This window comes from Mirounga leonina, unplaced genomic scaffold, assembly GCF_011800145.1.
Source record: "Mirounga leonina isolate KUSES-001 unplaced genomic scaffold, KU_Mleo_1.0 Mir_125, whole genome shotgun sequence".
NCBI lineage: Eukaryota > Metazoa > Chordata > Mammalia > Carnivora > Phocidae > Mirounga > Mirounga leonina.
In genome coordinates this window covers 44,963,425-44,982,409 of record NW_023270305.1, presented here as the reverse complement: position 1 = coordinate 44,982,409, position 18,985 = coordinate 44,963,425, and the positions used below count along the sequence as shown (strand labels likewise).

Sequence of the window (18,985 nt, the reverse complement as noted above, 5' to 3'; positions counted from 1 at the left end):
AAATAACAGCAATTTCACACAAAAGGAAGACAGAAAAGGAAATCACCAAATGAGACAAGCTAAAATTCCTCATAATGCAAGGACAGGAGTCTCTAGATTACATGGGAACACCATTTATTAATAAATAATAAATGCACATAGCAAGGTGTATCATCAAGATATTTCAGAACACTGTAAACAAAGGGGAAACTGATAAATTTCTAGGGAGAAAATAATGGGTCACACCCAAAGGGCTGATATTAGAATGACTTCTGACTTCCTATCCACAACAATGAAAGCTAAAATACTGTATACCAATGCTTTCAAATATCTGAATGAAATTATTTCTGAGCCAGAATTTTATACACAAGGTTTCACATGTGTGAACATAAAATAAAGACACTTCCAGCCCTGCAAGGTCTCAAAAATTTACCTACCATACATAAGGAAGCTACCACAGGATAAGCTCCACCAAAATGAGGAAGTAAAACAAAAAACGAGTCAGGAAATCTAACAAAAAAGCGAGGCAAAGGGAATGACTAAGAAATTCCAAGATAAGGCTGTAAACTAGACCTAGAGAGCAGCCAAACCAGATTTCACTGAGTTAGGAGATTGAGATCTCTTCAAGATAAAATGAACAGAACATATAAATGCATTTAAAAGTATTTTGAAAAAATGATTTCTACAGCCTAGGGAGAGTTTGGGGTTAAACTGCTGAAAAGTACACAGAAAAGACAGACCAAAAAATGGAAAAAGATTATTAATTCCAGTGAAAACAGAGTTATACAGAAAAGGAATAGTAATCCTAGTCCACCAGAAGATTCTGCAAGAACAGTGTTTTCATACATGTAAAAACTAATACTACTGTAACTAACATACTGCCAGAAACTTCTGCTGTTGCAGCAGAATGGGAAATGAGCATGATTGCAGGTATTTGGGGAGAAGGGCGTGCAGGGGATGAAAGAGAGCTAAATTTTTACTTTCCATACTATATAATGCCTAAAATTGAGAAAAAAAATCAAGAACTAGCAATATCAGCATGATATTTTGAAACATAGCAAATGAATCAACAAAAAGTGGTTGTCTCTGGGACCTTGCAGTGACAGAGGAGGGCCCCTCAGGGACTTGCTTGAAGTTTTTGGGAACAAGCTTCGTTCGCTTATATGAGTATTTAAGTTCTGAAAAAATATAAACTCAAAACAGAACACAATCTTTCACAGCTAATACATAGCTGGGCCAGAACTTGAACTCATGTAACTGAGTTCCCAATCAGGTGTGTTAATGTGTGAGCTCGTAAGGGGCCTGTGTCTTCCTAGTTCCACACCCGCCTAGCACAGAGCCAGCCCTCAAACAATGTTTCTGAATGAGTGGGAGAAAGTTAAAGAATGGGATTACTTTCATAACGCCAGAAAATTAATGCGAAGGGCATTCCAGGCAGAGGAAACAGCAGAAGCAAAGACAGGAAACGGAGTGTGAGAGCTCAGCAAGGCAGGGACAAGGGGAGGAGGGGGCAAAGAGAAGCGGCCAGAAAATCCAGTGGCTGCTGGTGGGAGATGCAGTGAGGCTGGTTGTCCGGAGCCCTGTGGCGGAGGCGTGAGCACACACTGGTGCCTTGTGGACAGAGCCAGGTGGCCCTGGGTATTGGAGCCTTGGGGTTTTTTGTCTGTTTTGCAATGATGACAGCAACACTTATTCCTCCCAGCAAATGGTTCCTTCTCAAATGGTTTCTCAGCTTTTTGAAATCTATAGTACCAGGCTCTCTAAAATCCTGAGGTCTTTTTCAGTTAACCCAACTACAGAACAGCTAGTTACTCTCAGTAGCCCCTGCAAGGGCAACTTAGGGGTGGACAGGGCAAGCAAAGCCTCGTGGAATCCCTACAATGCCACCTGCACCCATTTTGGGGGCCTCTTTTTGTTCTTTACAAAAGCATGAAAATCCAGGGCATAAAGGAATCATTACCGCTAGGTGAATATTTGCATCAGATATTACCATTATTCATACATTCACTTCATCCTAAGTCTATAAAGTATAGTTGACACTTGAACAACATGAGTTTGAACTGCATGAATCCAGAGCATACTTTTTTCCTTAAATACAGTACAGTACTGTAAATGTTTTTTCCTTATGTTTTTTTTTTTTCTTTCTTTCTTTCTTTTTTTTTAAGTAGGCTCCACACAGGGCTTGAACTCACAGCCCTGAGATCAAGACCTGAGCTGAGACTAAGAGTTAGACGCTTAACCCACTAAGCCACCCAGGCATCCCTCCTCATGATTTTCTTAATATTTTCTTTCCTCTAGCTTCCTTTATTTCAAGAATACGGTATATAATGCATATAACATACAAAATATGTGTTGACTGTTTATGTTATCAGTAAGACTTGCAGTCAATAGCAGGCTACTAGTAGTTAAGTTTTGGGGGCATTGAAAGTAATATGAGGATTTACGGGGCGCCTGGGTGGCTCAGTCGTTAAGCGTCTGCCTTTGGCTCAGGTCATGATCCCAGGGTCCTGGGATCGAGCCCGGGATCGAGCCCCGCATTGGGCTCCCTGCTCTGTGGGAAGCGTGCTTCTCCCCCTCCCACTCCCCCTGCTTGTGTTCCCTCTCTCGCTGTGTCTCTCTCTGTCAAATAAATAAATAAAATCTTTAAAAAAAAAAAAAAAAGAAAGAAAGTAATATGAGGATTTTCAACTGTTCAGGAGTTAACACCCCAACCTCTGTGTTGTTCAAGGATCAACTGTATTTACTTCATGTTAAGCAGTCTGCTGGAATATAAAGTTCCCGATTTTAAAAAATTTACCTTCTGATGGCAAAATTACTTATAAGATAACAAGATAAGCAATATAATTGGCGTAAACAAAAGTATTGTAGAAACACAAAGGAATAAGACTCTTTAAGGGGGTGCCTGGGTGGCTCAGTCCGTTAAGCCTCTGACTCTTGATTTCGGCTCAGATCATGATCTCAGGGTCATGACATCGAGCCCTGCATTGGGCTCCACACTGGGTGTGGAGCCTGTTTAAGATTTTCTCTCTCTCCCTCTTCCTCTCCCCCTACCCCCCACTCACACTTGATTGCTCTCTCTCTTAAAAAAAAAAAAAAAAAAAAAAGACTAAGTTTTTTAATGTATAATATCAAACAGAAGTGAAAGTAAGAGACTAACAAACTCCCATATACCCACCACTCTGCTTTGATCGTAACCCTTTGCCAATTTTGTTTCTCTTCTAAATCCACTCATTAACTTTAAGACATCATGTTATTTCATCCATAAATATTTCAGCACATACTTCTAACAGATAGGGACTCTTTCTTTAAACACAGTATGAATCTGAATTGTGAAAACAAAGTTTTTAAGATGTGAGGTATAATTAACATATAATAAAATGCACAGATCTTAAGGTGTTCAGTTGAGTTCTAACACTTGTATAGTCCTGTATAAGCACTACCCAAAACAAGATATAGAACGTTTCTATGGCCCAGAAAGTTCCCACATGCCTCCTTCTAGTCAAATTTCCCACACTCAGATGACCACTTTCTGATCTGTTACCATAGATCACTTTTGCCTGTTCTTGGACTTTTATAAGTGGAATCATAGAGTATGTATGAGTAAGAGGTTTCTAGTCCAAAAAAAAAAAAAGGGGGAAAAATCATTTCTGGAGGAAAGAACTACATGTATAACATATAAAGGTGTATTCGCGGAATGCTGAGAAGCTCAAGAGGGATGAAAACCAGGATTGGTAGTAGACAAGGCTAGAAGAGGAAGCTCATTGGAGAGCCAGGGTTTCTGGATTAAACTCCATAGTTAGTTCTGGGAATGAAGTTATGAAATAAACTTTTCCCGATACACAAACACTTCTCTGACCTTAAAAGTTGGTCAGTTCTGTCAATATGCTCCTTTCTCCTTAACCCTCCAGCTAAGGGTGACCAAGACAGGAGAAGCATGCTCTACCCCATCCCTCTTCATTTTCTTCTTGTGATGAGGCTCCTTTGCCATATCAGGGAAGGAACAAGCCTCCCCAAACCCCCCAAAACCTTTCTTATGAGAGGGAACATTTTAAACAAGCAATCCCAAGTCTGAGGGGCAGCCTTACCATTATCTGGATTTCTCTCTTGCACACCTGGAGATCATGCTCATTGTTGACAAACATGCGTTTCAAGGCACATTTCATTCCATTGCTTGTCCTCACCAGAAACACGATAGCAAATCCACCTGTGAGGGAAACACACATACAAGCTCTTTTGAGTCGTGTTCAAAAAGTTAGTCGGATAACCATGGTGGCTGCAGCTTTGTGCTGTCACTGTTAATGGGACTGATGCCATCATCAGCTAGACCTAAGGGCTGGCCTGGCCTAGAAGGCACTCTTGGATTCAAGGGACTCAGACATTACTATGCGATTGGGTGGCAAGCGTCAGAAAAATTGTTCCTGAACACCTATGTCAGGAAGAAAGAAGAATAGTAACTATCTTGTAAAGAACCTACAAATAAACAGATGAACAAACAGATGAAGAAAAAAGAACTATATTCCAACCACTGTCCTGGGCACTTTGAGCTCTTATTTAATTCTTACTATAATCCTGTGAGGCTGGGTATTATTTTTCCCTTAAAGACGATTACTAGCTAAAGAAAACAGAGGCTCCAAGAGATTAGATTCAACCAAGAACTTTAAAAAAAAATTAAATCCAGCACTTAACCAGAGAGGCTTGGAAATTATTTTAATAACTGTTATAATAATAGTTGTCAAATTCAAGAAGCTTTCTCTTCCTTCTCAACCCTCCTCATGCCCTCCCCGCCAACTAGGATCTAACAATTGACCTTGAGGGGGCGCCTGGGTAGCTCAGTCGATAACCATCTGCTCAGGTCATGATCCCAAAGTTCTGGGATCGAGCCCCGCATTGGGTTCCCTGCTCAGCGGGAAGCCTGTTTCTCCCTCTCCTGCTCCCCCTGCTTGTGTTTCCTCTCTCGCTGTGTGTCTCTCTCTGTCAAATAAATGAATAAAATTTTTTAAAAAATTGACCTTGAGGATTCCTCCTGCCATTCCTACCTCATGGGCTACTGAGAAGACACAAAATATAGGTATGAAAGTGCTCCCTCGACATAGCAGACACCAACAAAGTATAACTCAATTACTGGGCAGGTGTTTTAATGTCCACATCAACCTTTCCCTTAAAGACCAAAATTCATTAAAAAGAATTTTATATAACTCTAACAGAAATTCATAAATGCTCTGGATCGGTTACACCTTAGTATTCCACAGATTCTTATAACTCCTTCCTTCCATCTCATTCCCCAAATATTGCAGGAGGTGTTCAGTGCCATCGTTAACAGGGGTTATAGATAGATAAAGTGCAGCAAAACTGTCAAAGCTGAAGGCTTTGGGATAAGCAGCAGTTAGACTGGGCACTTAGTCCATCTGCCTGCTTGTACACCATCATAATTTAGCTTGAACTATCCTGCGCACTGACCCTAGGTAGCAAAAAAAAAAAAAAAGTTGCGAGGCTATTCTCTGCACACAGGTAATCACTAATTGGATGGAGAGGAACACAGAGGGAAGTAACCAGTATGGGAGGTTGAGCGGAGGTCCTGGTATAGTGCTGGGGCTAGCTGCCACATGCAAAACTGATAGAGGGCAAAAGCAGTGACTCTCTAGATCTTGAGGCAGAAGTCTTGAGTCCTGTTGAATCTCTCTACATCCTCTGAGGCCCAGTGGCACTTGAGCACCTGTCTGTTGATGTCCATGGCCATTTCCTGGTGTATCCTCATTCTTTTTCAAGTCTGCTTGTATAGGTTTCTGCAGCTTGTAACCAAAGAGAGCTTCAATCATAAAGCACTCTTGCATGTTTTCATACAACACACACATAATTCTGTGTTTACAAAAATGTTAATGGGCTCAAATGTTCCAAGTGTGCATTTTGATAATGTTTACCAGAGACGGCATGTTTGCAGATTTCCTATCACAACGTCCTTCTTCAGGAGTCAGATGAGCACTAAGATTTGCCATAGTCTTTAATTTCCACGGTCATCTTGAATCTTTGTATCTCAGTAACATTTTCTATTTTCTTGTAATACTTTACAGTCCACTTACACTGCTCAATTGTCAATTTTAATTCTAGAAATTTACTTTAAAAATTTGTTTAGGGGCGCCTGGGTGGCTCAGTCGTTAAGCGTCTGCCTTCGGCTCAGGTCATGATCCCAGGGTCCTGGGATGGAGCCCCACATCAGGCTCCCTGCTCAGGGGGAAGCCTGCTTCTCCCTCTCCCACTCCCTCTGCTTGTGTCCCGTCTCTCTTTGTGTCTCTCTCTGTCAAATAAATAAATAAAATCTGAAAAAAAAAATTGATGCCATTGTTGAAATTAAAGACTCAAAGGAGCCTTTATATTAAAGATAGCAGACTGGGGCGCCTGGATGGCTCAGTCATTAAGCGGCTGCCTTCAGCTCAGGTCATGATCCCAGGGTCCTGGGATCGAGCCCCACATCGGGCTCCCTGCTCCACGGGAAGCCTGCTTCTCCCTCTCCCACTCCCCTGGCTTGTGTTCCCTCTCTCGCTGTGTCTCTCTCTGTCAAATAAATAAATAAAATCTTTAAAAAAAAAAAATTTTGTTTAAAACCCTACCATGTATTGACAAGGAGAGGTGTTATCACACACACACACAATCTCAATTTTAAGATGCATATTTTTTACATTTGAATTTTTAGGATATCAGAATTTTTCTTATAATAAATATGTACATTGAATGCAGTAGTATTTAATCTTCTTTTCCCCAAAAAGCTATTAAATTCATGATGTGTCTTGTTTTTAATCAGAATGAGAAATGCCAATATAAATTATAAAATAATTATTTTGTAACAGTCCAAGTATTCATTTTATAGGTATTCACATTTTTTAAAAAACATTTTATTTATTTATTTATTTGAGATAGAGAGAGAAAGAGAGCACAAGCAGGGCAGAGGGAGAGGGAGAAGCAGGCTCCCCGCCAAGCAGGGAGCTCGATGCGGGGCTCGATCCCAGGACCCTGAGATCATGACCGAAGGCAGACCTTAACCAACTGAGCCACCCAGGTGCCCCAGGTATTTGAATTTTTTATTTTTATTTTATTTATTTATTTATTTATTTATTTTTAAAGATTTTTATTTGAGAGAGAACACAAGCAGGGGAAGCAGCAGGCAGAGGGAGAGGGAGAAGCAGGCTCCCCAATGAGCAGGGAGCCCGATGCGGGGCTCGATCCCAGCACCCCGGGATCATGACCCAAGCCGAAGGCAGCTGCGCAACTGACTGAGCCACCCAGGCACTCCTGAATTTTTTTTTTTTTTTTAAATCACAGAACTACAGACTTTGTATCAGCAGCGCTCCTGAGAAGCATTAAAGGAGGCGGCTTAGGAATCTCACGGCTAATTATGCAGCACCTGTCACTCTGCTGACTGTCCAAACGATGTTCTTTCCACTTTACCCATCTTAGAGAAAGCCTGCGTAACAGCCCCTTTAGATACTAAGGAGACATCCGACAGTGCTGTAGAACACGAGCCGGGAAGGGCCACTTCTACAGTTCTGTGATGCATGGAACCACTGAAGGACAGGGCAGTCCTTGCAGAAGCAGGCTGACGATGCAGCAGTCTGAGAGAACTGCCACCAGATGGGAGCAGTGTAGTCTTTCTGGCCAGTGTAGCCTTTCTGGCCAGTGTAGCAAGATGACCTTTCCAGCCGAAACTGAAGAAATGTGGCAGGTGCCTACGTCACGATGCAGGCAAGCACAAAGGGTTGAGAAGAGCCAGCCAAGATTCTCAAAGCCTGTGACTATCATAGATCTAAAGGTAAAGCAACGAACCTGTATGCCTAACACAGAGGGAACCACATGATTTAGCTTCTATACCCACAAAAGGGCTTATGTGCAGGTGAGAAGCATGTTAAGTCAGAGTTCCTTGATCGTGAGATCAAATTCAAAGGCTGCTAGGATGTGTCAGTTTAAAGATGTTGGCCACTATCAATGTGCAGTTGGCCGACTAGAGATGTAAGTTAGTCGGTTAGGAAGAAGAGGGGAGACAGCACCACTCGAGGTACTGCTCTAGCACAGGCCCGGGGCCACCGTACAGATCAGGGTACAAAGATTCTCGGCCACAGCTAAACAGAGCTCAGGCTGTTACAAAGAAGGCAACTGTAAGACTGTCAGAAGAGATGCTTATTTCAGATTAAGGTGCATCCCAAGACCTTGATTAAATGGAAAAACCTAAAGCTGAGCTGGGGACAGTGTGGACAGAGGTAAGAAAAGCTAACATGCAGCACAGCCCGTGCCAGTCTGCCCACTGGAATCTGTGCCAGTCCCTCGGCCTACTTGCATTCTTTTTTGAAATGCTAAGATATTCCCTATGATTTCACTGGAATCCATTTTGGGGGGAAATTCATGAATTTATTGAATCGCAAAGGGAAAAAGGATTCATTCCATGATGTGAGGTGAGCAAGTGAAATAGCTGTGATAATTTTGACACAGACACATTTTAGCCCCTTAAATATGTTGGAATATTCTTTTATTTCCACAAAGAAACATGCTTTCTCCCACTTTCCCTAAAATATACAGCACTTTAAAAAAAATTTTTTTAAAGATATTATTTATTTGAGAAGCAGACAAGTGAGAAGCAGAGAGAGAGAGAAGCTGAGAGAGAGAGAGCGCATACCTGAGCAGGGGGAGGGAGAAGCAGACTCCCCACTGAGCACGGAGCCCAATGCGGGGCTCCATCCCAGGACCCTGGGATCAGGACCTGAGCTGAAGGCAGACACTTAACCGACTGAGCCACCCAGGCGTCCCAAATATATAGCACTCTTGGGTATATCTCTCCCTTTTTTTTTTTTTTATTTTGGCTTTTTTAAAAATTTTTTTAAAAATTCAATTTAACATATACTATATTATTAGTTTCAGGTAGAATTTAATGATTCATCACTTACATATAATACCCAGTACTCATCACAAGTGCCCTCCTTAATGCCCATCACCCACTTACCCCATCCCCTACCCACCTCCCCTCCAGCAATCCTCCATTTGTTCCCTATAGTTAAGAGTTTCTTATGGTTTGCCTCCCTGTTTTCATCTTATTTTATTTTTCCTTCCCTTCCCCTATGTTCACCTGTTTCTTAAATTCCACACATGAGTAAAATCATATGGTATTTGTCTTTTTCTGACCGACTTCTTTCGCTTAGCATAATACCCTCTAGTTCCATCCACATCATTGCAAATGGCAAGATTTCATTCTTTTTGATGGCTGAGTAATAGTCCAGTGTGTGTGTGTGTGTGTGTGTGTGTGTGTGTACACACACACCACCTCTTTTTTATCCATTCATCTGTTGATGGACCTTTGGGCTCTTTCCATAGTTTGGCTATTGTGGACATTGGTGCTATAAACATTAGAGTGCATGTTCTCCTTCAAAACACTATGTTTGTATCCTTTGGATAAATACCTAGTAATGTAACTGCTGGGTCATAGGGTAGCTCCCCCTAATTTTTAAAGATGTGGATGGGTACTTATCACTCACTATGGGATTAGAGATTTTTGTCTCTTTGGTTCCCCTCTGTATCCTCATGCCCTAGAATAGTGCCTAACATACATCAGGCACTCCAAAATTAATTAACTTTCCTCTTATCATCACTACAGAGAATAGAAAAGGCTACAGAAAGTGGGGAGGGGGGAGACCATGGGAAACTAAAGCAATGGCCCACGTAAAGGAACAGCCACTACACAACTCCTGGTAATCAGTGCCACAAGAATATGGACCCAGATCTGCTAGTTCCTAAAGATAAGCTGGAAACCCAAAACTGTATGTGAAATATCCAGATGTAAACACTGGCAACAATCACATTTTAAATTAACGCTGGACAGGCTGACACTACAAAGCTAAAGGAAACGCATCTGAAAGGCTGAGTCTCTGAGCCTACGGTTTCCTCCATCTGATCTAGTCTAACCCCTCATCTTACTGATGGCCAGGGGAGGAAGTCCCACAGCCAGCGGTACACAAAGTAAAAAAATATATATAGGCTCCTACACTGGTTATCACAGTTCTTGCCTCCCTTCCCTAAAGAGGAATTTATGGAATTTGCCCCTACCCAGCATTTGTATTTGACTTTATACTTTTTCAAAGGCATTTCAAAATCAATTATTTCATTTATATTTTCACAATAACTGAATGAGGTAGATGAACTACCCACTGTCCTCATTTTCCTGATAGGAAAGAAACAGAGAGATTAAGCTCCTGTTACAAAAATACACAAAGCTAGTTAGTGGTAGAGAGCAGACTAGATCACTCATCTTTTTAAATGTTTTAAACCAACTTTATATACAATACAATGCACCCTTTTAAGTGTAGAGTTTGATGAGTTTTCATACCCTTATACTCTCTTTCAGCCATCACCTCCATCAGTCCATCACTGTGAACAGTGCCATGTGCCTCTTCTTAGGCAACCACCCCTTCCCATACTATCTCCTGTAACTTCTGATCTGCATTCGGTCCTGTGGATTAGTTTTGCTTGCTCCAGAATAAATGGAATCATACAGTATGTACTATTATGTCTGGGTTCTTCTGTATAATATTTCTGAGATTCATTCTCATTGTTACATGTATCCGTAATTTGGGGGTTTTTGTTTTTTGTTTTTTTTTTTTAAAGATTTTATTTATTTATTTGAGAGAGAGAGAATGAGAGACAGAGAGCATGAGAGGGAGGAGGGTCAGAGGGAGAAGCAGACTCCCCGCCAAGCAGGGAGCCCGATGCGGGACTCAATCCCGGGACTCCAGGATCATGACCTGAGCCGAAGGCAGTCGCTTAACCAACTGAGCCACCCAGGCGCCCCCGTAATTTGGGGTTTTTTAAACTGCAGATTAATACTGCATGATATAGATATTCTCCACAATTAGCCTATCCATTCACCTGTTAAAGAACATTTACATTGTTTCTACTTTGGGCTGTTATAAATAAAATGTTCATACAGAAGTCTATTTTTTGTAGACATAAGTATTTATTTCTCTTGGGTAAATAACTAGGAATGGAATTGCTGGGACATATGGTAAGTGTATATTCAGCTTTATAAGAAACTACTAAGTACTTCTCCACAATAGTACTATTTTGTACTCCCAACAGCCACACATGAGCATCTGGTTGTTCTACACCCTCATAAACACTTGGTATTGTTAATCTTTTTCTTTTAGCCATTCTAGTGAGTGTGTAGCGATATTTCATTATGATTTTAATTTACATTTCCCTATAGATCCTTCAGCATTTAAACTCCTAGGATTAGCTGCTCTCCAGCACCTTCCTGACGAAAGGCTTTAATAAGCATAGGATCACAGAGTCACGGATGAGTTACTGAGGTCATGTGGACTTCTACCTCTCAAGCAAAGAGGACAGAAGTGCCTGCCGAGTTCTCTTCTGTGAGAAGCAGACAAGTGAGAATTTATATACAGAGGGAGAATTATATAATCTCTAAAAATTTTCAACTCTGACACCAATAAGTGATCCTGGCCCTCAATATCATTTTCATGGCTGAAGCTTTTTAAGCAAAACCTCCTCAGGAGCCTCATCATGATACTCAACATCAGCAAGGGGGCTTCTGAAAAACTAAATGTAGTACCTCTCCCGGCTTTGTCTCGAAGATTGAATCACGCTAGATAGTACCAGGCCCCGGGGACTGCTCTGAATGAATCAAGACCTGACCAGCAACTTCCACTGGGCAAAGAAAAGTGAGGGTTGGGGGTGGTAAGGTGATGGGGAAGAGAAGAAAAACACCAAAGTGACTATCTCCAGAATGGTGTGCACAGAGATATAAATACGTGCAGGCAGCTTCTGGGGCAGGGGCTGTGCACCTGCACCCAGTGTGCACTAAGACCCTGCAGTCTTCCTTTACAGTCCGACAGGTTGGGCTCCAACCCTGACTGGAGCAGGCCACGATCTCTGAGAAGCCCTGTCCTCTCATCTGTCAAGGGTGGCTGGTATCTCCCTCACAGGTGAGGGGAGGATTATGTGATAAGCAGAGCAGCAAGCACATAAAAGGTATGTGATAGATATTGGGTTCCATCCTTAACCACCCCCCCAATCCTTTGTATTTGTATGATACCTAACTTAGCATAAAGTTCTAAATCTGGAATATCTTCTTGAAATCAAGGGCATAAAATCCAAACACCAATAGGGACCAGACAGATCGTGCAAAGGAGGGAAACAGTCCAGGCATCACAAAATGTTATAGACAGAGGCCAGTGACACAGACTCGCTGTCAGAAAGACCATGGGGTGGGGGCTGTACCAATCAGAAAGTGCGTGCCCCAGCTCATAGACAGCCACTCCTCAAATCCCAGCCCATCACTGCCATGGGGGAATGTGGGCTGAGGGTTGCCAAGTTTTTTGACTTCCAAGAGAAGCTGGAGTTTTCTGTGTAATCTCCTGATTTTTGTTGTTTGTTATTTATTTATTTATTTATTTATTTAATTTGGCTCCATGCCCAGCATGGATCCCAATGCAGGGCTTGAACTCACGACCCTGAGATCAAGACCTGGGCTGAGAGCAAGAGTCGGACACTTAACTGACTGAGCCACCCAGGTGCCCCGAATTCTCCTGATTTTTAAATCCAGGCAACAAACTTAAAAAAAAAACAAAAAACAACCCACAGCTTTGTTTTTGTTTTTGTTTTTAAGATTTTATTTATTTGACAGAGAGAGACACAACGAGCGAGGGAACACAAGCAGGGGGAGTGGGAGAGGGAGAAGCAGGCTTCCTGAGGAGCAGGGAGCCCGATGCAGGGATCGATCCCAGGACCCTGAGATCATGACCCGAGCCAAAGGCAGACGCTCAATGACTGAGCCACCCCGGCGCCGCCACCCAAATCTCTTAAAACCTGTGCAGTTAAGGAAACCTATTTCCAGTTGGGATTGAACTTGAGAACCCTGCTTTGATTTTTGAGAGCCTTGTGAAGTAAGCAATCTCCATTTGGCCATCTGGGAAACTGAGGTACTGAGAAAAGCCTAGATGGCCTAGTCCTGCCACTTAGCGGCAGGACCAGGGCTAGAATACAGGTGTGCCAGTTCCTGGTCCTCACCTTGTTCCACCTTCTCCTGCCACAATCCCCTCTCTTTAGCAGTAAACCATGCCTACCTCTACTGTCAGGGAAGGTAAGGGAAAAGACACAGTGACAGGCCAGGGGGCCTCTCCAGCTGACCAGGTGGGAGCCTGGGTACACGGTCTGCAGTGTCTGTGACCTCCCATGGACAGTGACAACCAAGAGGCCTACAAACACCCATCTACTGTATATTCACATCGAGGACGACTTTGCCAAAAGTTTCAGAAGGAACAAAAATTTTCAAAACTCTGTCACAGATGGCAAGGAGCACAGCAAAGATTTTACAGGAGAAAAGGTCAGGCGGCATCATTTGTCAACACTGATTTCAGTGGGGACTTGGAGTTTGTTGGTTTTTTTTTTTTTTTTTTTTTTACGTCAGTCTCTCTCTATTTGCCTCAAATTAAAAATCACCATGTACCAGCTCCTTCTGGGGAACATGTCTAAAGCAGTCCCTTCCTCAGGCAGAAAGAACACCCAGATGGGGGAAGACTAGAGATATTCAACTTTCCCCACCCCCCCGTCCCCCATCAGGAACCGTGGGCACAAAGTCAGAGACTAGCAAACTCTGGCAGCAGTGCTGAAAGATCAACCCAACCCAGTAAGCCCACAGCCCAGGCTGAATGAAGGTGGGGCAGATGGCAACTGCCTCTTGCTCTCCAGGACGGGGACAACTGGAGAGCATCCCCAGCTCAAGGGATTCTCTGTAGGGGTTTGGCAGGAGTCTCTTAAAAGAAAAGAGAGAGACATTTCCAGGGAAGGCACCTGGTTGCCTGGAACAAAAGGTTAGAGTTTAAGAACTCAAGTTGGTGGGGCGCCTGGGTGGCTCAGTCGGTTAAGCGACTGCCTTCGGCTCAGGTCATGATCCTGGAGTCCCGGGATCGAGTCCCGCATCGGGCTCCCTGCTCGGCAGGGAGTCTGCTTCTCCCTCTGATCCTCTTCCCTCTCATGCTCTCTGTCTCTCATTCTCTCTGTCTCAAATAAATAAATAAATAAATAAATAAATAAATAAATAAATAAATAAAAAGAACTCAAGTTGGCGCGTGTGTGTGCACGCACGCGCACACACACACACCAGAGATGTGTGGAGAAGTACTGCACACAGAACCAGAACCAGAGCACGCGGGGCCGTGTCTGTCAATAGCGAAGGCCAAGCAAGAGAGAGCCTCTTCCCCGAGCTCCCCGGCCCCACCTTCGCTGTCCTGTTCCCATGGGGTTAGCTATTGGACAAAGGAGAGAGAAAGGGTAAGAGACATCAGTAGAGCCACATTCTTTTTTCACTTAAATCCACTGAGCAGCTTCCCTGGATCAGACTGAGCTATTTTCTGTTCTCTCTACTACAGGCAGGGTGATGATCTTTTAAAAACGCAAAGTGAGGATCATTCAGCTGTGTGGAGCTCCTCGGTGGCTTGCTGCCCCTCTGTGAACAGAACTCCAAACGCTGGCTATGGCCTACAAGGCCCTACGTGATGGGACGTGATCTCACTCATACGCACTCCGGTCCAGCCCCAACTGCCTTCTTTCTTCCTCAGTGTTACTTAGGCTCCACCCCCCCTAAAGATTTCTGTGCATGCTACTGCCTTTGCCCTATGCACTCTTGGCCTGACCAGCTCCTACTAAGCATCCTTCAGGTTTCAGGCTGTTACTTGGATGTGGCTTCCGTGATTGCCCCTGGCCCCACCCCCTTCTTCTGACTTACGTTAAATCCCTTGTTACACACAGCACCCTCCACTTTTCCTTTGGGACATATCAGGAGTATAATTAAATACTTAGGTGGGTAATTCCTGGTTTGATGCCTTCTCCCCCTGAACCCTGTAAACTGCACACGATCAGGGACAGTGCCTGACTCACTGCAGCCTCTGTCACCCAGCGCTGTGCGCACTGCATAAAAGGTACTCAGTGTTGGTTACACAATGTGTCTGCCTGGCACCATAATGGAACCCCCTCCCCCCGAAAAAAACCCCAAACAACAGAAAACACGACACGGTCCCAGGCTTTCAGAAGATTAAACTCTATTTTGGGATAGAAGGGACACATTTTGAGAAAAGGTCCCCTGGGGAAAAGGTAGTCAACCCCTACAGAGAAAAGCCCTGAGTGCTCAGCCTCGCACAACTGAGGGCCTCGTGAGACGAGCGCCAGACTGGACAGTTACGTCGGCACCATGCTCACGGTGCAGCACTATGGAGAGCTGTACAGAATCTCACACTTTCTCTATACGCCATCCCTTCTTTTAAAAATAACACTTGAGCTGGAAATGAAAACCCTCTTCGGTTGAGAAGGAAAGAAAATCAAACACCCCCATGCTCCATCCTGCATCATCCCTCCCCTGAACAAGTGGAGAGCCTCTTGGGCCTGAACTGTCTCACTCTCCCTAAGCCACGGGTGCCAGCAATCTTCTGATAAGTGGTGTGCAAACAGAGCGGCTGAGGTCAGCTCCGTCAAACCCCAACTGCAGACATCCAAGCTCTGGCTCTAATCATTTCTACCAAGCCTTGGTGTGTGTTACTTGGATCCACACTCTCCAAAGGAGAACTTTGACTTTTGGCAAAGGCAAAAGATGGCTGACATGCTCTCAGCTCCCAACTGTAATTCTAGAGCATTCCACCTTCACTTCGTGCTAAAGCCTTTTGTCTGAGGTTCAGGATTTCTAGATCTATGACCCATCACTGCCATACACCATCCCCTAGGTGTGGTCTCTCCCTCTGGACTTGTGCACCAGCTCACGGTTTCCTTCCCCTCCCAACACCTGCCACCACCAAGTTGATTTCACAGAGTCTTAACAATTCTATCCCTTAAACTTCTCCAGGATCCATCCTCTCTACTCCATCCCTGGTGCTCCTTCACACTCTCCTCTTTTCTTACCAGGAGAACTAAAATAGAGTCCTCAGTTTCTGTGCCTTGAATCTCTTTCTCTTCTAAAACTCATACCGAACAACTCCTCTTAAAAGTGTTCATTAGTTCCCCAGAATAAAGACCAAATTCCTTACACAGCAGTATATAAGAATCTTTATATCTTCCATTTTATTATGAAAAATTTCAAACACACAGTAAAGTTGAGATGATCATACTTCAAATAGCCACACACCCACCACCTAGAGTCTACAATGTTAACATTTTGGTATACTTGTTTTATCACACATATATCATCCATCTATGCAAATACAAACTCGTCTTATTTTGACCCATTTCCAAGTAAGGTGGAGACCTCAGTGCACTTCATCCTAAATGCTTTAGCATACATATCTTACTTGTGTCCAGAGTTCATGGTTCTTTTTTGGGGGAGGGAAGGAGGGTAGAAATAAAATCTATTTACAATGAAGTGTATAAATCTTAAGTTTATTATTGGATGAGTTTTGATAAATACACACACTCAATATAACCCAGGCCCCTACCAAAATATCAGACCTTTCCATCACTCAGAAAATTCCCTCATACCCCTTTCCAGACAATCCCATCCTTGTATCCCCCCTAGAGACAACAACTGTTTTACTTTTCATCGATTGCTGGGTTTGCGGGCTTTAGAACGTCATATAAATGGAATCGTACAATGCAGGCTTTTTTTGTGTGTAAGGATCTTTCACTTACCATAATAGCTTCTATTGTTGAGTGTAAAAGTATATTACTCTTTTTTTTTATTTTTTAAGATTTTTTATTTATTTGACAGAGAGAAACACAGCGAGAGAGGGAACACAAAACAAGCAGGGGGCAGTGGGAGAGGGAGAAGCAGGCTTCCCACTGAGCAGGGAGCCCAATGCGGGGCTCGATCCCAGGACCCTGGGATCATGACCTGAGCCGAAGGCAGACACTTAACAACTGAGCCACCCAGGAGCCCCAACTGTATATTACTCTTATTGCTAACCTGTTTATTCTTTCTTTTCCAGAGAGACATTGAGTTATTTCAGATTTGGAGCTATTATAAAGGAAGCTCTATATGCATTCTTGTACAAGTCTTTTGTATCATAAAATAACTATTTCTCTTGGGTAAATAACTAATACCCAAAAGTGTAAGTGCTGGGCCACCACGTAGGTGTATATTTAATTTTATAAGAAACTGCCGGGGGGCGCCTGGGTGTCTCAAATGAATAAATAAAATCTTTAAAAAAAAAAAAAAGAAAGAAACTGCTGGACCTTTTCCCAAAGTGCTTATATCATTTTATACTCCCACTAACAATGTATGACAGCTCTAGACCTTTTATAATTTAAAGACAGCCCTGCTCCCCACCCCCCGTCCAGCTCCCAATGCTCCCTCCTCCTCTACCACCAAGCTTTCAGAACTTGAACCTTTCTGCCCCTTTATCCCTGGGAATGAGGTTCACATGTGCTATTCCCTTTGCCTAGAATATCCTGTCCCAATCTTCTGCTTGATAAAAGTTCACCTCCTCTGTGAGGTCTTCCCTTTTCCTGACAATCACCCCCAGGCTTTCATATTACCACACATTTGGCCATTCCCTTTATTGTCACACTTATCACAATGCATTGTGATTATCTGTGATATGTTGATCTCTTCAGTAGATAGGCTAAGGCAAAGCGGGATCTGCCTTGGTAGAAATAATGCTTGTTATGTTATATTTTATGACATACTATATGATACTTTACAAAGTGTTTTTTTTTTTACATAAAGCGTACTATTTATACTTTATGATACTTAAATGTCATCATTAAACACCAGTTTAAGGACTCTGAATACTATGAAATCAGAGACAACATTCTACATTGTTTTCCAAGTGGGGCACTCTGGGTCACCAAAGAAAATTAAAATGTCAAGAACTTCTTATTCCTCTTGGAATCCTCAGGGCTAGCACAGCGCTTGGCACATGATAGATGATTAGCAGATGTCTCATAAATAACAAATCCAATAATGTTGTTTCTGTGTTTATAATTCTCTGCTAGTTCTCAACCAGCTATAAGATCAAAATCCCCGTCTTAATGGGGTATACAAGGCCCATCTTAATCTGCAGCCCACACTGAACTGAGCTGTCTGGACAGCTTCCGCTGATGCCTCCGTGCTTTCTCCTTATATTCTCTATCTGGAATACCTGTCTTCTGTTTCATTAGTAAACCTGTGGCTCTAAATACAAGTGTAGCTCAAACCGGAACTCCTCTGTGAACTTTCACCTCACAGAATGCCCATCCCCACATTATTTTCTTTCCCTGATTACATCCCACCTGCCTGCATACTAGTCTGTCTCACCAGGACTCTTCTTTCAGAGGACAGAGATTTTACTTTATTATTATACATTGTGAGAAACACAGTGGTCTAGTTTACCATACTCTTCACCCCATGCTGAGGTAAGATTAGATGTGTTGTGTCCAGGGACCCCCTTCTCCCAGCTACACTGAACTGGACCAGGAGTGGGCGGCTGGTGCACACTCTCCCTTGAGAGCCTGAGGCAAGAAAATGGCTTCCAGTTATGGGATGAAGACGTCGTGGGGACAAAAGATACAATATAGGGAATACAGTCAACAGTGCTGTATGGTGATAGATGTTAACTACACTTGTGGTCAGCCCAGCATAACGTATAGACTTGGTGAATCACTATGTTGAGCTAATGTAACATTGTGTATCAGCTATCCTTCAATTAAAAAAAAAAAGTTCTGTCAAAAAAAAAAAAGGGGCAGGAAAATGGAGCAGACACTTGGAAGAAGCTGCAGTGCAAGGCTATGTGGCTCCAAGGGGAGAGGTACAGACAAAAGAACCATCTGAAAACTGTCCAACAGTCACAAAATTCAGCTTCACTTCCTACTGTTGGGTTCTGGAAGGTTCCACCGTATTTATCCAGTAAATTCCTTTTTACTTAATCTAATTTGTTTTTGTTTTTTTTTTTAAGATTTTATTTATTTATTTGAGACAGAGAGAATGAGAGAGACAGAGAGCACATGAGCGGGGGGAGGGTCAGAGGGAGAAGCAGACTCCCCGCCGAGCAGGGAGCCC

The 18,985-nt window shown here is 43.0% G+C and overlaps 1 protein-coding gene across 1 annotated transcript in view; it reads right to left on the bottom strand.

Annotated features, from left to right (window-relative positions):
- The window catches only part of LOC118008016 (AP2-associated protein kinase 1-like), a 169,170-nt gene that overhangs the window by 86,816 nt on the left and 63,369 nt on the right, over nt 1–18,985 (bottom strand). The window contains exon 3 of the mRNA XM_035001382.1: nt 4,065–4,183. Coding sequence (XP_034857273.1) covers nt 4,065–4,183 — 119 coding nt within the window. The remainder of the gene's footprint in view (nt 1–4,064; nt 4,184–18,985) is intronic.